The 18979-nt window shown below is 38.0% G+C and overlaps 1 protein-coding gene across 1 annotated transcript in view; it reads right to left on the reverse strand.

Moving 5' to 3' along the window:
* FANCI (FA complementation group I) overlaps window positions 1-18979 on the reverse strand; it is an 80367-nt gene that overhangs the window by 20429 nt on the left and 40959 nt on the right. The window contains exons 14-23 of the mRNA XM_007990349.3: window positions 17280-17367; window positions 14758-14888; window positions 14228-14298; window positions 11857-11971; window positions 9584-9706; window positions 4362-4430; window positions 2946-3047; window positions 1841-2017; window positions 1643-1764; window positions 733-897 (exon numbers count right to left, since the gene is read on the reverse strand). Of these exons, the coding sequence (XP_007988540.3) occupies window positions 733-897; window positions 1643-1764; window positions 1841-2017; window positions 2946-3047; window positions 4362-4430; window positions 9584-9706; window positions 11857-11971; window positions 14228-14298; window positions 14758-14888; window positions 17280-17367 (1163 nt within the window). The remainder of the gene's footprint in view (window positions 1-732; window positions 898-1642; window positions 1765-1840; window positions 2018-2945; window positions 3048-4361; window positions 4431-9583; window positions 9707-11856; window positions 11972-14227; window positions 14299-14757; window positions 14889-17279; window positions 17368-18979) is intronic.

Raw genomic sequence — 18979 nt, forward strand, 5'->3', positions numbered from 1 at the left:
TTGTTATTCTTAGTGGTTCCTCATTTTCTCCCCCTCCCCAAATCCTTTACTTTGATAAAATTTAAATGTCAGTCTTAGTCTCTTTTTTTGTTCCTTTGTATTTTTAATTCAGTCACTCCCCACCTATCTGTCTATTTATTTATTTATTTATTTATTTAGAGACAGAGTTTTGTTCTTGTTGCCCAGGCTAGAGTGCAATTGCGTGATCTCAGCTCACTGCAACCTCTGCCTCCTGGGTTCAAGTGATTCTCCTGCCTCAGCCTCCCAAGTAGCTGGGATTACAGGTGCGCACCACCATGCCCAGCTAATTTTGTATTTTTAGTAGAGATGAGGTCTCACCATATTGGTCATGGCTGGTCTTGAACTTCTGACCTCAGGTGATCCACCCACCTCAGTCTACCAAAGTACTGGAATTACAGGAGTGATGCCCCCTACCTTTTTAAATCTGTTATCTTGCACAAGCCACTTATACAGACTTTCTTAAAACAGCCTGTTGGAATTCATCCCTATCTTTTCATTTATTAGCCCACTGTTCCTCATTTATCCTTTAATAATTCAAGGTACCTATTTAAAGTACCTACCTAGGATTGTCCAGCATTCATTTCAAGAAAATTAAAACCTCCTGACTTAATTCTTACTGTAAATAATCCAAACGAGGCGAAACAAGTGAGCCTAGGTAGGCATACGATCCTCGGGGAGTGGCTGTCTTTAAGCACTCTAGCAGAACCTTACCTGAAAAGAACAGTGAGAAGACTGGACACAAATTTCATGGACAAAAGACTATCATTTGTCTTGTTGGCCATTTTAGTTTTGGCTTTACCAGCTTTTTCATTAAGGATGTCAGAGAGCTTTTTGTAACACATAAATAAGCTCAGAATGTCCTCAAATTTGTTCTTACTGTAAAAAACAAAAAAGAGACCGCTAAGGACAAACATCAGAATATTGTGGTTTACTTTTACATATGTGAATAAATAAATCACAATGCTTCTTTAAATATCATATTTTAGACAAAACATTATAAATGAATAGAACTTCGTTAATATAATACTCCCAGGTCACAGCAATCTATCTGGGTTTTGTTTCCCCTGGTGTGACCTCGGCTCACCGCAACCTCTGCCTCCCAAGCTCCAGTGATTCCCCTGCCTCAGCGTCCTGAGTAGCTGGGACTACAGGTCCCCACCACTACCACCAGGCTAATTTTTACATTATTAGTAGAGACGGGGGTCTCACCATGTTGGCCAGGCTGGTCTTGAACTCCTGATCTCAAATGATCCACCCACCTTGGCCTCCCAAAGTTCTGGGATTACAGGTGTGAGCCACTGTGCCTGGTCTCCCCTCCCTTATTTATACCAGTCCCTGCAGAGCATTAAAGTCCAATACTACCACCAATCAAAATTTCCATTAGGAGTTCTTGAATTCAGGGTCTGGGAAATTCTGAGTAAGTGAAACCCTGCTGGAGGGCTTTCATTTTATAGGCCTGGTAAGCATATACTTCAGTGTTCTCTAGTGGAAAGAACACAGTTTAGTCTTAGACTAGGTGCTCATTTAGTCTGTTTACTGCCTGGAATATTGCTACAGTAAAAATATATAAATAAAATGGAAAATTCACCAAATTACAAGTGGAGTTATAGCAATACCTTACCTGAAATTACTTATGGAGAAATTGTATTCTATTAAAACCTCACAAACTCCCATCACAAGAAAAGCACAGATATTATTTTTTATGCCAATACTGGTGCTCTGAGAAAAATCTGCTGATTTATCCTAAAAGACACAAGATACAAATTAATAAGCTACTAAAGAACTCCATTATTCAATACAGCTGAAGACTCACAATTACCAGTTCAAAGTCTTCCAGCTCACTCTTAATCATTCTATTAGTAATGGACTCCAATATATCATCTAGGTCTTGGTAGAATGCCTCTTCCTCCTCCTCTTCCTCCTCTCCCTGCTGTAAGGGTATCACTGTATTCTTATACCAGGCTAAACAATGCTGAATACAACACAGCAGATAATCCTGTAGGAGAAAATAAGTAAATTAAATACTCTTGAGTGTTGATGGATAACCTATAAAGTTGTTCATAACCAGCAAATAATTCTTATCTATAAGGATAAAGAAAATGATTCATTAGTGTTACAAATTAAGTCCATCTAAATTAACGAAACTGGGAAAATAAACTGAATAGCAGCATCCTTTTCTAATGCTGCCCCCCGAAAATTGGCCTAAGTGGCTGACACCTCAAAATGCAACATTAGATGTGCTATCTCTGGTCTGATATAAATAACCCTGGAGCTAGGTGGTGAAGTTAACTCTTCTGTAGTTCATTTGAGTCCCAGAAGCTATTCTAAAGATAGAGGTTTATGTTGAGGGAATCTTTAGCAGACCAACACAGCATCTTAGATCTAGGCTGAGGACATCTCATGTCACAGAAGGCACAAAAATGAAGGTAAGATATGACAACGGAAAGACTTCCTCCTTTCTTCTGCCATGAGTTATAAGTTACGTGGGGTGAGAGTTTCCATTTTTATCCTCTTCGCTGTCCTAAGGCTAGATAAGAACAGAAAGTCAACCAGGCCAGCTCCTTTGAAGGTTCAACAGTGCCAATCCTAGTTCAGCCTAAATCATATACATCCTCTAGACTAATGAAGCAGGTCCCCATTCTAAAGCATATTTAGTAAACGTAATCAAAGATTCATAAATGAGATAAAATATTCTCTGGGGGAAGTGATGGAAGCCTTGATTTAGTAAAGGGCTAACACAGAGATAACTTACCAATAGATCCAAAATAATAAGGGTTCAGAAATGATAAGCAGGGAAGACTTAAAAGTAAACATTCATTGGAAGAACCAGGAAGAGAGTTTCACAGGGAAAAGTATCTCTTTGTGAAGTTCAACCCTATCCTTAATACTAAAAATAATGATTGAAGGACGAATAAAAGTCTCACCAGTGGTTCTTGTAGACAGATCTTATCTCCTTGGGTCAGAATACAAGCTTCTAATTTCAAAGGAGGCAGCAGATCAGGTTTTGGCTCATAGAACTGTTTTAACTGTGTATAGTAAGGAAAAAAAGACATCTTGGCACATAAATGCTTTTTACTTTTTTAACTTGTCAGGTGAAAGGTATCTTTAATGTCTAATGCCTTCTAAGACACATTTCCCAACTGTTCAAAGAACAATGCAGCCAAATTTTTATTGCTTTGGCTTACGCACATCCTGTGCTCTTGCTTTGGATATAGTACTGATTAGGTTCATCTTTCCTATTCCAATTCCTTCTATTCCTAAACGTGTACATGCAATCAACATTTTCAGTTAACTTAGAGGTTAAAAATATAGGATCCAGAGTCAGAATGGCTGAGTCCAAGATCCCAGTACCATTACTTATTACTGGTTTTTATAAGGGTATCTGTACCTTGGTTCCTCATCTTAAAAATGAGGATATTATTAATATTCATTGTATAAGGATTAAACATGACAATACATGTAAAGTACTTCAAACAGTATTTGGCATATAAGAGAGCCAAAAAAATATGAGTTACTATTTTTATTTTAACTTTTGGAGTCTGCAGAATTTTACTGGCCTGCATATTAACTTGAGTCAGAAAGTGCTATTCTATGCCTTCAAACACAATTTTCTATTTTTGTTAAACATGCCAATGTAAATGTGTTGATTACAGTTTGAAAGATACAATATAGCTAACAGAATATAAATTTTATATAGGATCAAGCCCAAGGCCAAATGAAAAGCTTTTGATGGAGAGTATGGGAACTTCCAATATTTTCACACATCTGAGACCTTAATTTCAAATGAAACTTCATAACTATCATAAAGCAATGGCATTGAGAGCAAACAAAATGACAGACTAGGGGTCTAGAGGAACCCTCCAGGTAGAGAGTCTCTAATCTTGAAGATTAGAAGAATTTAGCCTTCTAATTTAAAAAATTGTTAACTGAAAAGTGCAGAAAGGAACGTAAAAGACATCCATGTATCTGTTACCCAGATTTAAGAAATAATATTTTGCTATATTTATTTTGTATTTCTTTTTTCTTTCAGAAATATAACATAATGGATACAGCTGCTGATAGTCCTTATATAAACGGTTCTTCAAAATGTCCTTCTGACTTGGGATACAGACTGTTAATTCACAGGGATAACTAACTGCTAGATGATGGTATTGTGGCAGACAGGTAAGTGGTGACCGATAAAAGACAACCCAGAACAGCATCACATACCCATAGCATGTTCACAAAGTACCAATGTACTAGTTGGGAATTATTTTATATTTTGAAAGGTCTAAAAACCATCAATTGTCTCTCAATCCTTGATTATCTGTTTTCCATATATCCATAAAAATGTATTTTACCTGTGAGAGCAGAGTTTGCATGATTGAATTAGCCAGCTGAGAGTTCCTTCGAAGAACATCATAAAACCCCTAAGAGGAATCAAAGAGAAGAAATAAGCGCTTTAACAGGGATACTAGTGATTTGGACAATCATAACTTAAAAATAACACTTTCTTTATCCTCTTCTCAGTTCTTTCCTACCGAGACCATATTTGATGGTCCTAAATGACCATATTTTTTTCCCAACCAAAATTTCCTAGTCTTAGTTAAGAACTGCTCAGATTAAAATCCTGGGGAGGCCACGTGCAGTAACTCACACCTGTAATCCCAGCATTGTGGGAGGCTGAGACAGGCAGATCACTTGAGGCCAAGAGTTCGAGACCAGCCTGGCCAACACAGCAAAACCCTGTCTCTACTAAAAAATACAAAAATTAGCCAAGCGTGGGGGCACACGCCTCTAATCCCAGCTACTCAGGAGGCTGAGGTATGACGGTTGCAGTGAGCTGAGATCACGCCAGTGCACTCCAGCCCGGGCAACAGAGTAAGACTCCGCCTCAAAAAAAACAAGAACAACAATCCTGGGGAGAACTTTCTTTCTAGAACCTGGAAAAGAGGTTATACAGTTCATCTGTGAGTAAAAGCAAATGAGAATTGATCAAAAAAATATTTTTTGTTTAAAGAAAAGAAACAGGCCAGACACGGTGGTTCATGCCTGTAATCCCAGCACTTTGGAAGGCCAAGGCAGAGGATCACCTGAGGTCAGGTGGTCAAGACCAGCCTGGTCAACATGGTGAAACCCCATCTCTACTAAAAATACAAAAATTAGCCAGGCGTGGTGATGCACGCCTGTGGTCCCAGCTACTTGGGAGACTGAGTCAGGAGAATCACTTGAACCTGGGAAGGGGAGGTTGCAGTGAGCTGAGACCTGAGATCACACCACTGCATTCCAGTCTGGGCAACAGAGTGAGACTCCATCTCAAAAAAAAAAAAAAAAAAAGAAAAGAAAAGAAAATAAATGAAAGAAAATTAATCCTAACAGGAATTAAAATATTTTATGATTGTGTAATGATAATAAAAAGACACTTTGTCTTGGCACAAAAATCTACAGGCAAAATAAAAAAATGGCATACAGAGATACATAGTACACATAAAGGAGGCAATGATGTCTGAACAAATGGTTAGCTTGGGGGAAAAGCTCCTTATATATATTATCATACAAATTCAGGATGAATTAAGTAGCTAAAAGTCAAAAACAAATGCATTTAAAAAAAAAAAACTCAAAGAAAATGTTAGTGAATATTCACTGGAAGGATTTGGACTTTCTACAGATAAAATGGGCCAGGCACGGTAGCTCATGCCTTTAATCCTAGTACTTTGGAAGACTGAGGCAGGAGGGCCGCTTGAAGCCAGGGCATTTGAGACCATCCTGGGCAACAAAATGAGACTGTGTCTCTAAAAAAAGTTAAAAAAAAAAAAAAAAAAAAATTAGCTGGGTGCAGTGGCTTGTGCCTATGGTCCCAACCATTTGGGGAGAGGGCTGAGGCAAGAGGATTGTTTGAGCCTAGGAGCTGGAGGCTGCAGTGAGTTAGAGTGCACCAGTGCACTCCGGCCTGGATAACAGAGCAAGACTCTGTCTCTTAAAAAAAAAAAAAAAAAAGTAATAGAAGACATCTCAAAGGAAGAAAATCAATAGATTTAGTAACCAAAAATAATTATTTCTGTAAGTCTAAAAGGATATTTAAAAAAAAGCAAATGGCATTCTAGCATATACTTGCAACAAATATGACGTTATTTAGTTATTTATATCACTACATAAGGTATTTTTATATACCAATGATATACTAAGACTGATGAATAAATGAACAGCAATATTTTAATAGGTTTAAGTCTATGATTCACTTCATGTTAATTTATTTTACTTTAGAGCTAAATAAGGGTGAGGTTTTTTTTTGTTTTTGTTTTTTTCCATGGGGGCTGCATATCAAGGACTGTACAAGAGTTAACACATGAAGTCTAAGACTGTCTATCCTTAGTGCACCTTTGCCAGCTGGTGGCTGAGAATTTGGCTGGTAAACAGTTACTTACACTGATACAACACTCACCCTAAATCAGAGTGGCTCACCGTGCCTTAACTGTTTAAACAATGTGGTTTATACAGAATGCGGGCATACCTAATTTTATTGCAATTTGCTTGATTGCACTTCGCAGATATTACTTTTACAAATTAAAGGTTTGTGGCAACCCTATGTCAAGCAAGTCTATCAGCACCATTTTTCCAAAAGCATGTGCCACTTCATGTCTGTGTCACATTTTGGTAATTCTCACAATATTTCAAACTTTCTCATTATTATTGTATGTGTTATGGGGATCTATGATAAATGATCTTTGATAGTACTATTGCAATTGGTTTGAGGAGTCACAAATTGTGTCTATATAAGATAGTGAACTTAATTGATAAATGCTGTGTATGTTCTGACCGTTCCACTGACTGGGTCATCCCATCTCTCCACCTCTCCTCAGGCCTCCCTATTCCCTGTGACAAAACAATATTGAAATGAGATCAATTAATAACTCCTACAATGGCACATAAGTATTCAAGTGAAAGGAAGAGTCGTACATCTTTCACTTTAAATCAAAAGCTAGAAATGATCAAGTTTAGTAAGAAAGGCATGTCACAAGCTGAGGCAGGTCAAAAGCTAGGCTTCTTGCACCAAAGAGCCAAGTTGTGAATGCAAAGAAAATGTTCTTAATGGAAATTTAAAGTGCTACTCCAGTGAACACATGAATGATTAGAAAAAACAGCCTTATTGCTGATGTGGAGAAAGGTTTAGTGGTCTAGATAAAAGACCAAGCCAACCACAACATTCCCTTAAGTCAAAGCCTAACCCGAGCAAGGACTAAACTCCTCAATTCTATAAAGCCTGAAAGAGATGAGAAAGCTGCCAAAGAAAAGTTGAAGTGAGCAGAGATTGGTTTATGAGGTTTAAGGAAAGAAGCCATCTCCATAACATAAAAGTGCAAGGGGCTGGGCGCGGTGGCTCACACCTGTAATCCCAGCACTTTGGGAGGCCGAGGCGGGTGGATCACGTGGTCAAGAGATTGAGACCATCCTGGCCAACATGGTGAAACCCAGTATCTACTAAAAATACAAAAATTAGCTGGGTGTGGTGGCATGAGCCTGTAGTCCCAGCTACTTGGGAGGCTGAGGCAGGAGAATCACCTGAACCTGGGAGGTGGAGGTTGCAGTGAGCCGAGATTGCGCCACTATACTCCAGCCTTGTGACAGAGTAAGACTCAAAAAAAAAAAAGTGCAAGGTGAAGCAGCAAATGCTGATGGAGCAGGTGAGGCAAATTATCCAGAAGATATAGCTAACATAATTGATGGAGGTAGCTATATTAAACAGATTTTCAAAGTAGATGAACTAGCCTTATATTCCAAGAAGATTTTATCTGAGACTTTCCTAGCTAGGGAGGAGAAGTCAATGCCTGGCTTCAAAGGACAGGCTGTCTTGTTAGGGGTTAATGTAGCTGGTGACTTTAAGTTGAAGTCAATGCTTATTTACTATTCCAAAAATCCTAGGGCCCTTAAGAATTATGCTACATCTACCCTGCCTATGCTCTGTAAGTGGAAAAACAAAGCCTGCATGATAACACATCTGTTTATAGCATGGTTTACTGAATATTTTAAGCCCAGTGTTGAGACCTACTGCTCAGAAAAAAAAAAAAAAAAATTCCTCTCAAAATATTATTGCTCATTGATAGTGTGCCTAGGCACCTAAGAGCACTGATGGAAATATACAGAAAGATGAATGCTGTTTTCATATATGCTACCACAATATCCTCTGGGTAAGTTATATGCTACTCACAAGTTAGTTTTATTTCTCTTAGCTGTACTATCATAATAACGAGTGATTTAATCAGACATTCAGTAAATTGTTGAAAACCTAGTGCAAAAAGAAGTTGCTTTTATAAAAACTAAGTTAGGCTGGGCATGGTGGCTCACACCTGTAATCCCAGCACTTTGAGATGCTGAGACAGGTGGATCACTTGAGGCCAGGAGTACAAGACCAGCCTGGTCAACATGGTGAAATCCCATCTCTTGTGTCACTGCACTCCAGCCTGGGTGACAGAGCAAGACTCTGTCTCAAAGAAAAAAAAAACTAAGTTAAATATTTGGAAAGTCAGTCTCTCAAACCAATTTCTGATAAATTAGGGGTAAGGCAATTGTAAAAAGAGAAAAAACTGAAGCTATCTAAAAGATTTTTGTACTAAACTGTCTGAAGTAGCTTAAAGTTTTTATACCACTTTAGGTAAACACAAATTTGAAACTATAGGCAATAAATTAAGGGTATGGGTTTGTATGAGAGACAGGAAGTAAACTTGTACTCAATAACAAAACAAAACAAAGGACTTGGTCTTAAGACTGGCAAATTTATAGTACATTTAAATATTTCAAATTAAAATAAAATATTTAAGGTCTATCAACTGTGTTTTATGATTCCTCACCTTAAAAACCTTAATTTTTTTTTTTTTTTTTTTTTAGAGACGGAGTCTCACTGTGTCACCCAGGCTGGAGTGCAGTGGCGTGATCTTGGCTCACTGCAAGCTCCACCTCCTGGGTTCACGCCATTCTCCTGCATCAGCCTCCCGAGTAGCTGGGACTACAGGCGCTGCCACCACGCCCAGCTAATTTTTTGTATTTTTAGTAGAGACAGGGTTTCACCATGTTAGCCTGGATGGTCTCTATCACCTGACCTCGTGATCCACCTGCCTCGGCCTCCCAAAGTGCTGGGATTACAGGCGTGAGCCGCTGCACCCGGCCAAAAAAAATTTTTTTTAGAGACAAGGTCTCATTCTGTTGCCTGGGTTGGAGTGCAGTGGTGTGATCATAGCTCACTGCAACCGCAAACTGCTGGGATCCTCCTGCCTCAGCTTCCTGAGTAGCTGGGACCACAGGCGCATGTCACCACACCCAGCTAATGTTTTTTATTTTCTTATTTTTTGTAAAGACAGAGTCTTGCTTGATCCTCCTGCCTTGAATTCACAAGGTGTTGGGATTACAAGTGTGAGCCACTGTGCCCTGCCTTAAACAACTTTTTGACTAAACATCACTAGCTACTGGTGCTGACTACATCAAATAAGAGCATATCTACTGTACTTTTATAATCACAAAAAAAAATTACTAAAATAAAAAGAATTATTAGTTGGGGGTTTGCTACATTCCTTCCATTCTACTGACTTACCTCATAAAGCATGAGTCGAACATCAGCTTGCTGGCTTAAGCATCTCCTCAAACTATCCATGATCTCAAGGCAAAAAGTTTCATTGGCAACAGAATTGTAATGACTGTGAACATCCACATGAACCTGAAAGGAAGACAGGCCAATTCATGTCTATCTTACCAAAGCAGTTTCCAATAAGGAGCTAAATAAGCCTATGTTCTTGGTCAAAAAAACTTAGCTTTCTCCACATCCCAAACCCCAGGGGTGAGACATACAGTATAATCATTACCATGCAGTAATAAGTGTCATTCTTATTCTGGTTTGGAATAAGAGAATTTTTAAGCATTTTAATAAAACTAACTGTTCCCATTCCTTAAGGTTTCCTTGACAATATCAATTGCTTAGGAAGGCACACTGCTTATTTCAAGCCACTAGAATCCAGTAGTAATAATATACATAATTTTATTTAAAAGCTCTAAGACTTCTTCAATAGCTAGAAGAATCTCACTCTTCCACAAATTCTAGAAAGGTTTAGAGGAAGACAGTCTTTTGTTTAGAAATGGACGTGACAAAGAATTGACATCCTTTGTGTAAATTATATAATAAAATCAGCAATTATACACCAAGAATTCCTAATCCTTACTCCAGGTATCACAGTAATGTAGTTCATACTGCCTGAAGCCAAGTCCTTCTTCCACCCTTTCTTGGTTATATAACCTTGGGTGAATTATTTAACCTGGCTGAGCCTCAGTCTACCTATCCTTAAAACGGGGATAATAACACACAAATGATAACTAGTGTTCCTAATATTTAATCTAAGTTATAGACAAAGCTTTATATAGTTATACCAAAGCAATAAAGTGAGGATTCCTAGTCAAACTGTTATATATAAATATGTCTCCTATTTATAAATCTTGTAGTACATCATTTAAATTATGAAGACAATTTTATTGCTCCAAAGCCTAGATTACCAGATTATAAAAAGTTTTGTTTTCTCAGATTACAAGGTGTAATATATATGCATGTGCAAAGTAAATAAATTGACATAAGAAAATAGGGATAATAATAGTATCTAGCCTCAGAGGACTGCTGTGAAGATTAAATGAGATAATAAATGTAAAGCACTTTAGCACAATATCTAGCACAGTGCTATCCAAAAGAAATATAATATGGGCCGGGTGCAGTGGGTCACGCCTGTAATACCAGCACTCTGGGAGGCTGAGGTGGGCAGATCACAAGTTCAGGAGATTGAGACCATCCTGGCTAACACAGTAAAACCCTGTCTCTACTAAAAATACAAAAAATTAGCCGGTGTGGTGGTGAGCACCTGTAGTCCCAGCTACTTGGGAGGCTGCGGTAGGAGAATGGCATGAACCTGGGAGGCGGAGCTTGCAATAAGCCGAGATTGTACCACAGCACTCCAGCCTGGGCGATAGAGCGAGACTCCGTCTCCAAAAAAAAAAAAAAAGAAATATAATATGAACCACAAATGCAAGCCATATATGTAATTTTATATTTTCCAGTAGCCACGTTAAAAAAGAGAAAGAGGTAAAGTCAATTTTAATATTTTCTGTAACCCTACACATACAAAATTCTCTCTGAAGATGTAATCAATATTAAACATTATTAGATTTTTACATTCTTTTATTTCAAAATCTGGTATGAAGGCTGGGCGCGGTGGCTCAAGCCTGTAATCCCAGCACTTTGGGAGGCCGAGACGGGCGGATCGCGAGGTCAGGAGATCAAGACCATCCTGGCTAACGCGGTGAAACCCCGTCTCTACTAAAAAAATACAAAAAAACTAGCTGGGCGTGGCGGCGGGTGCCTGTAGCCCCAGCTACTCTGGAGGCTGAGGCAGGAGAATGGCATAAACCCGGAAGGCAGAACTTGCAGTGAGCCAAGATCTAGTCACTGCACTCCAGCCTGGGCGACAGAGCGAGACTTCGTCTCAAAAAAAAAAAAAAAAAAAAAAAATCTGGTATGAATTTTGCACGTACAGCACAACACAATGTGGACTAGTCACATTTCAATCAAATGTTCCATTTAGTAGCCACACTGAGGATAGTGGCTACCATACTGGATAGCACAGTTTAGCATACAGTAAATCTGCCATTAATAAGTGTTAGCCAATATCATCATCATTATCATCACCATCATCATCATCATCATCATCAGACTCTTTAGTTCTAGGATCATTCTTACAACCATAACAGGAATAAAAGAAAACAGCGTGCATTTCATCAATGCACATGAATGATATGCACACACTGCAAGTTAACATAAATAATCCTTACCTGACTGAAACTGAGAGACTGACTGCACTGAGAGGATGACAGGCTGCCTAAAACTTTGAAGTTCTTCAGGAGCAGCAAAAATCCAGCAACTGCAGATTTTCGGGCATCAAGCTGGCTAGCTCAGAAATAGAGAAGTTAACAAACCTATTTCACAGGAATATGCTTCTGGGTCAGAAAAGTACAGCCAGTTGCAAACAGAGAAGGCATATGTATAAACAATGAAGCGTAGAGCAAAACAAAGTGAATTTATGTACTCAAAATAAAGTATCAGCTGTTCAAAGCAATTTATAGTACAGAAATTGAACTGACATTTTTCATTACTTAACTCATGATACTCTACTTCCTTCTATCCTGCTCTCAAGTCTATGTGAGGAATAAGAACAAGAGTGCCAAGAGACTGCAAAATTGGCTGGTTACTCAAATGTAGGAAATCGCTGATTTTAAGCCCCAGTACTCAGCAGGAGAAACAGAATGGGGAACCTCACGAGGACATACTTTCCTCCCCTCCAGATGGCTAGACACTGAAGAAGGAAAAATACTTTTGCCTGCAGCTAACCAATAGAAATTACTTAAAACCGTTCACCAAACCTTCCACTTAGGCATTGATAGCACCCATGAGATGGCCAAATTATTATTTACACTGGACCAAGCCTTTTCAAAACTATCAAGCAGATAGTCAGGGCCTGTGAAGTGTGCCAAAGAAATAATCCCCTGCACTGCAGGCCATACATTTGAATCCCTATACCTTTAATCTCCTTGTTAAGTTTGTCTCTTCCAGAATCGAAACTGTAAAACTACAAATGGTTCTTCAAATGGAGCCCCAGATGCAGTCCATGACTAAGATCTACCGCGGACCCCTGGACCAGTCTGTTAGCCCATGCTCCGATGTTAATGACATTGAAGGCACCCTTCCCGAGGAAATCTCAACTGCACAACCCCTACTAGGCCCCAATTCAGCAGGATGCAGTTAGAGCGGTCATCGGCCAACCTCCCCAACAGCACTTGGGTCTTCCTGTTGAGAGGACGGACTGAGACAGAACTAGCTGGATTTCCTAGGCCAACTAAGAATCCCTAAGCCTAGCTGGGAAGGTGACCACTTCCACCTTTAAATATGGGGCTTGCACCTTAGCTCACACCTGACCAATCGGATAGTAAAGAGAGCTCACTAAAATGCTAATTAGGCAAAAACAGGAGGTAAAGAAATAGCCAATCATCTATTGCCTGAGAGCACAGCAGGAGGGACAAGGATTGGGATATAAACCCAGGCATTCAAGCCAGCAACAGCAACCCTTTTTGGGTCCCCTCCCTTTGTATGGGAGCTCTGTTTTCACTCTATTTCACACTATTAAATCTTGCAACTCAAAAAGAAAAAAAAAGAAAAGAAAAGAAATTGCTGATTTTGCCATGTTTGAAGGAGTGCTTTCCTTCATATGCTCTCTTTCATCACAGGATAATGTAGTACTTGATGCCATGTAAACTCTCCATCCAGAAAATGTCACACTCATCTTCTCACTGAGGCTCAATGACTAATACATGTTAAAGATGTTACAACATAATATCTCAGTCTATTCGCCATGCCTTTGGGTGAAGAGTAACAAAAACTGTTAATTCTAGAACAAAGATAATAGCATATGGCTTAGTTGTTCCTCTGGACACCCACGAATATATTTTAATATGGCCAATGTGATATTAATTAGGTATCTTATCCTCAAAGTACCAAATGCTTTTCACATATTACTGTCTTATATTTTTAGGAGATGGTATGATCATCTCTAGCTTATATATTAAGAAATAAAGGAAGAGATGTTAGGAGGGATTGGCTAAGCTACAAATAAAACTCATTCCCCTCAACAATTAATTTGATCTTCTAGCCTCTAGATCATAATTCAGATGTTCACTAAAATGAGATTCTTAAGTATATTCTTCTTGACTAAGTTCCAAAGCAGTCCCCTTTGGAACTACTGCCAGCTCAGGTTTCAGAGTATTTGGCACTAGAACGTTATCCTGAAGATTATTCTAATGTAGCAGAACTTGACATCACAAGCTCTGATATTAGAACTGACTTTGAATCCTTGCTCCACCACCAGCTATTGTTTTAGGTTTGGAAAGTTACTCATCTTTTCTAAGCCTAAGTTTTCTTATCTGTAAAATGAGAATTGCAGTAATTCTTACTTCATAGGGTTGCTCTGAAGACTAAATGAAAAAAGCACACAAAGGACTTAGCAAAATGCCTTATTTGATGAAATTGCTCTGCGGGGCTAGGAATTCGCATGATCACTGTGAACAGGTGGTACTAGGAGATGGCAGAGATAACTTTAGCCCCAACATTAGAGGGCGACATCTTCCTATGATATAAAAAGATGCTACATACTTGGCAAACATAGCTTTCCGAAGAACAAGTATCAAGGAGTCTCTCATTGACATGCTGACTTTGAGAAGAGGCTGAAAAAGAATCAGTGGGTAAAAACAGAACAAGTTTGCTTATTAGCCTTAGCTCATTTCCAATACTATTACCATATGGCTTCTATAAGGAAGCTTACTTCTGTTTTATATATGCTTTAATGTTTATTACAGTTAACAAGGACAATAGTATACTTTGTAACACTACAATGAAACTGGTTGTGAATGCCTTTGTAAATCTATTGTACTCAATAATGTTCTAAGAGAGTTTTAATTATTTCATTAACTTGAAAATGAATTAACAGAATAGTGCTATGGATAGTAAATAAACCTGGAAAACAGTCTTGCTCAATGCTCTCGCCCTTTTCATGCAAATTTTATGTTTCAGACTAAAGTGGAATAGATTTCTTAGACATATATATTTATATAGAAATGCATCAGACTTCCACTAGACAGTTAAACCTCAGTTTTGGCAAGTTACTTGGGAATCTGAAGACTTACCTGCACTGCCTTAAGTAGCCTTTGTACAGTCTGAAGGGGCAGAAAGGACAAATAGTCAAAAGCTTCTGTGACTTTAGAAGAACAACTTTGAAGAACTAAGGGTGCATACATGACAATATTTGAAAGCAGGTCTGAAAAACAGAATCTATAATCAGTTGCCTCAAATAACTACAGATGTTTGAAATAAAAGGAAAATAAGGAGAAAGAAATGTAAGTCTTTTGCTTCCTTTCTCAAATAAGTATACTGCAATACAAATTTCTACTGATTCTATATATACTTTTTCTCCAATGTAACCAGGATAATTTTAGCTTTTTTCTGTGATAGTTTCAATTTCTCTAAAACTTAAACTGCCTAAAAGAAAGGAAAAAACCGATTACACTCCTAGACATAAGTAGTAGCACACATCTTTATACTTCTAAGCTAAAATAAATCAATAAATATTTCTGAATTTTTAGTATGTGCAAACATAATATGGTCCTATTAGGAACATAAAAGTATAAAACATAGTCTTTCTTCAAAAATTTTAATAATTTAGTTGGAAGTAAAAAAAAATTTTTTTTAAGAATTAAAGAGGTAAATCACAGAGCAATATCAAATATCTAATAATTCCAAACATAGTTTATTGCCTACTAAATGGTAAAAGGAGAGTTTAAATAGGAGTTCAAAGGAAGAAGAGATCATTATGAGTTGGCATATATTAGGAAAGCAATGAGAAGGAACTTAAACTAGGTTCTAAAAGATGGGGAACATTTAAATGCACAAAGAACCAGAAAGGCCTACATATATAAAGGGAAAAGTATGGGTAAAGGTCTGAGAAAGGTAAGCATAAGACATATTCAGAAGATGGCAGGGAAATCAATGATGCTAGGATGAAGAATCCAGGAAAGTAAATAACTGACTTTAACATTGGAAAGGTAGGTTGGGATCCACTTGTCAAGGACTTTCAGTGCCAGGATAAAGAGCTGACGATTTGGCCAGGTGCGGTGGCTCACACCTGTAATCCCAGCACTTTGGAAGGTCGAGGCAGGTGGATCATGAGGTCAAGAGATTGAGACCATCCTGGCCAACATGGTGAAACACCGTCTCTACTAAAAATACAAAAATTATCTGGGTGTGGTGGCGCGTGCCTGTAGTCCCAGCTACTTGCAAGGCTGAAGCAGGAGAATTGCTTGAACCTGGGAGGCCGAGGTTGCAGTGAGCTGAGATCATACCACTGCACTCCAGCCTGGGTGACAGAGTGAGACTCCATCTCAAACAAACAAACAAACAAAAAGAGCTGACAATTTATTAAAGAACATATTGATTTTTTTGTAGTCATAAAGTGGTATTTTAGGAATACTAACCTGTGGTAATATGCAGGTTAAATTGCTGAAGGGAGAAGAAAAAGCCAGGAAACCAGTTAGAAAGCTGTGGTAGTAGTCTAAATTCAAGGTTGTAAGAATGGGAACTAGACAGTGGATGTGAGGTTGGGGGAAGGAGGGAATAAAAAGATAGAAAAAAATAACAGTATGAGGCAGAAAAATGACAGAACTTTGGTACCAAATGTGTTTGAGAAAATAAAAGGTAATTCCAGCCTCCAGGACCTGGAGAGCCATGCTTCAAATAATGGAAATAAGAGCAATGGAAAGGAGAATTTGTTTGAAGGGAGCTGTATTATATTTGAGGTAAAAGAAAAACTGGTCACAGGCAGGAAAAGAAGCAAACTCTTACGGTAATCAGAGAACTTACCTAAAAAAGTTTCAGGGGAGTTATAAACAGTGATGAATGACATAGAGAAATTTTTAAAATTGGTGATTAAGATCAGTCAATTTAGACATTAGGAGTTATGTATTAAAAACAGCAAATTCAGGCTGGGCGTGGTGGCTCAAGCCTGTAATCCCAGCACTTTGGGAAGCTAAGGTGGGTGGATCACCTGAAGTCAGAAGTTCGAGACCAGCCTGGCCAGCATGCGAAAAACCCTGCCTCTATTAATAATACAAAAATTATCTGGGCGTGGTAGCGTGCGCCTATAATCCCAGCTACTGAGGAGGCTGAGACACAAGAATTGCTTGAACCCAGGAGGCAGAGGTTGCAATGAGCTGAGATTGTGCCACTGCACTCCAGCCTGGGCAACAGAGTGAAACTGTGTCTAAAAAAGAAAAAAACAAAAAAACCCCAGCAAATTCAGAGGTTACCAGAGACAAATGCTGTGCAGTCCAAATGTCAAGGCTAAAAGGACTAGGAAGTCAATGAGTGGCAGCAGAAAGACAGCATTCATTTGAGAGGTATTAATAATAACAGAAAATGTTGAGGCAAAATGGAAGTTTTACTTATTGGTTAATTGTTGCTTTCCTTACTGACAACTACAGCCTTTTTGACAACTGACAATCCCAGACAACATAAATGGATTTGCTTTATTGGCATCCTATCAAAGATACTGCATTTAAATGCTCATTAAATTTTTTTTCCCAGGACCAAATGATTATGACATTTAAATGAAAATATTTCTAAAAACTTTATTCATCCTTTCAAATTTTAATACCTAAGAAATGACTGATGGGAGAAGATGCTCTGGTAACAACCCTGTTGAGGACCTGCTCCAGAATTTCTTGTCTGATCATCTCATGGATCTAAAAACAACAGAATAAATAAAATATTCCTGGGTGACCTTCAGCTTTTAAGCATATCAATGCATGTCAGGCAGGATGAAGAACAGTTTGGATATGGGTAAAACTCAAAAACTCAGAATATAATGTGAATCACCTGGAATGACAGAATCACTCAACTTTCCCCTTGTTCTGTGCTTCGATGATTCATTAGTAGGGTAAATACCATGTTTATTAGCCTAAAAGTACAGATCACATTAAACTATTGCTAATATAAGGTTCAGCATCAAACAGGACAAATTCTACTTAGGTATCCATTACCTGACAATATCCATATTCCTGACAGTACACATAACTTTTATTCTAAAAATTAAAATGTAAAAGCCCATGAAAATTTCTAGAAACTTAAAAGATCTTCCCTAACCCCTGTCTCAGTTTCTAGAAGCACAGCAGTTGCTGTTAAAAAGACCCATTCTGAATTTTCACTTAAATTTTAGTTAAAATTCTTACTTGAACTTAATTACTTTATGGTACAGACTAATTTCGTTCAGACCTCAGACTGTTAGTGACTTAGTAGCAATTTATAAAGATGACTTGATAAAGCTGACATCTATGTGAAATCAAATGGAGCCTCTTTAGTTTTGAAAAATAATAATTTAAATACAAAAACATATTCTAAGATAATATCTTTAACAATATCACTGTAAAGCAGGGTAATTTATATTACATTATCAAATACACTTACAACTCTCAAGAACTATTCTGACATTTACTTCATAGTTCTGGATTAGAACACTAGATTTACATTTAGATCAGCCTCCCAAATAACATTTTCAGCAGACACTCTTGGTGTGTAGCTACATTAAACAACTGAACATTAAGAAGACTTAGACGAATTACTAGCAAAGTTGTTTAACCTCAGATATGATCTAGCATTTTTTTATTCAAAAGAAAATACATTTTTGAAAACTGTTTTGGAAATTAATATTGTAAGTGATAATTTGGTAATAATGTCAAAAAAATGTAAATTTCCCATTTTGGGTTCTTCAGAAACAATGAACCAATAAGTATGACCTTTTTTTTTTTTTTTTTTTCTGAGATAGGGTCTCACTTTGTTACCCAGGCTGGAGTGCAGTGGTGCAAACACAGCTCACCATAGCCTTGACTTCCTGGGCTCAAGTGATCCACCTCAGTCACCCAAGTAACAGGTGCACGCCACCATGCCTGGCTAATTTTTGTATCTTTTGTAGAGATATTGTTTCGCCACGTTGCCCAGGCTGGTCTCAAACTCCTGAGCTCAAGTGATCTGCCCACCTCAGCCTCCCAAAGTGTTGGGATCATAGGCTTGAGTCACCATGCCCAACCAAGCATGATTCTTTTTTTGTTTTATTTTCAGTAAAAATTCTTAGAGCATAATTCTTTAAGCTTGATGCTCTACAGTGACCTAAAAAAATTTCTTCTGTGTAAAGGAACAGCATTAAAACAAAATAAAACAAAAACTAGAAAGGTTTACTGCTGGAAGAAGGAAAAGTCATGAAAAAGCTATCTTATATTCAAACTTCTAGGTCAGAAGCAATTGGATTACGTGGAATAAATGAAAAACTTACATAAAAGAATAAGAAAGTTAAGTACTCCA

Source organism: Chlorocebus sabaeus, chromosome 29 (assembly GCF_047675955.1).
Source record: "Chlorocebus sabaeus isolate Y175 chromosome 29, mChlSab1.0.hap1, whole genome shotgun sequence".
NCBI lineage: Eukaryota > Metazoa > Chordata > Mammalia > Primates > Cercopithecidae > Chlorocebus > Chlorocebus sabaeus.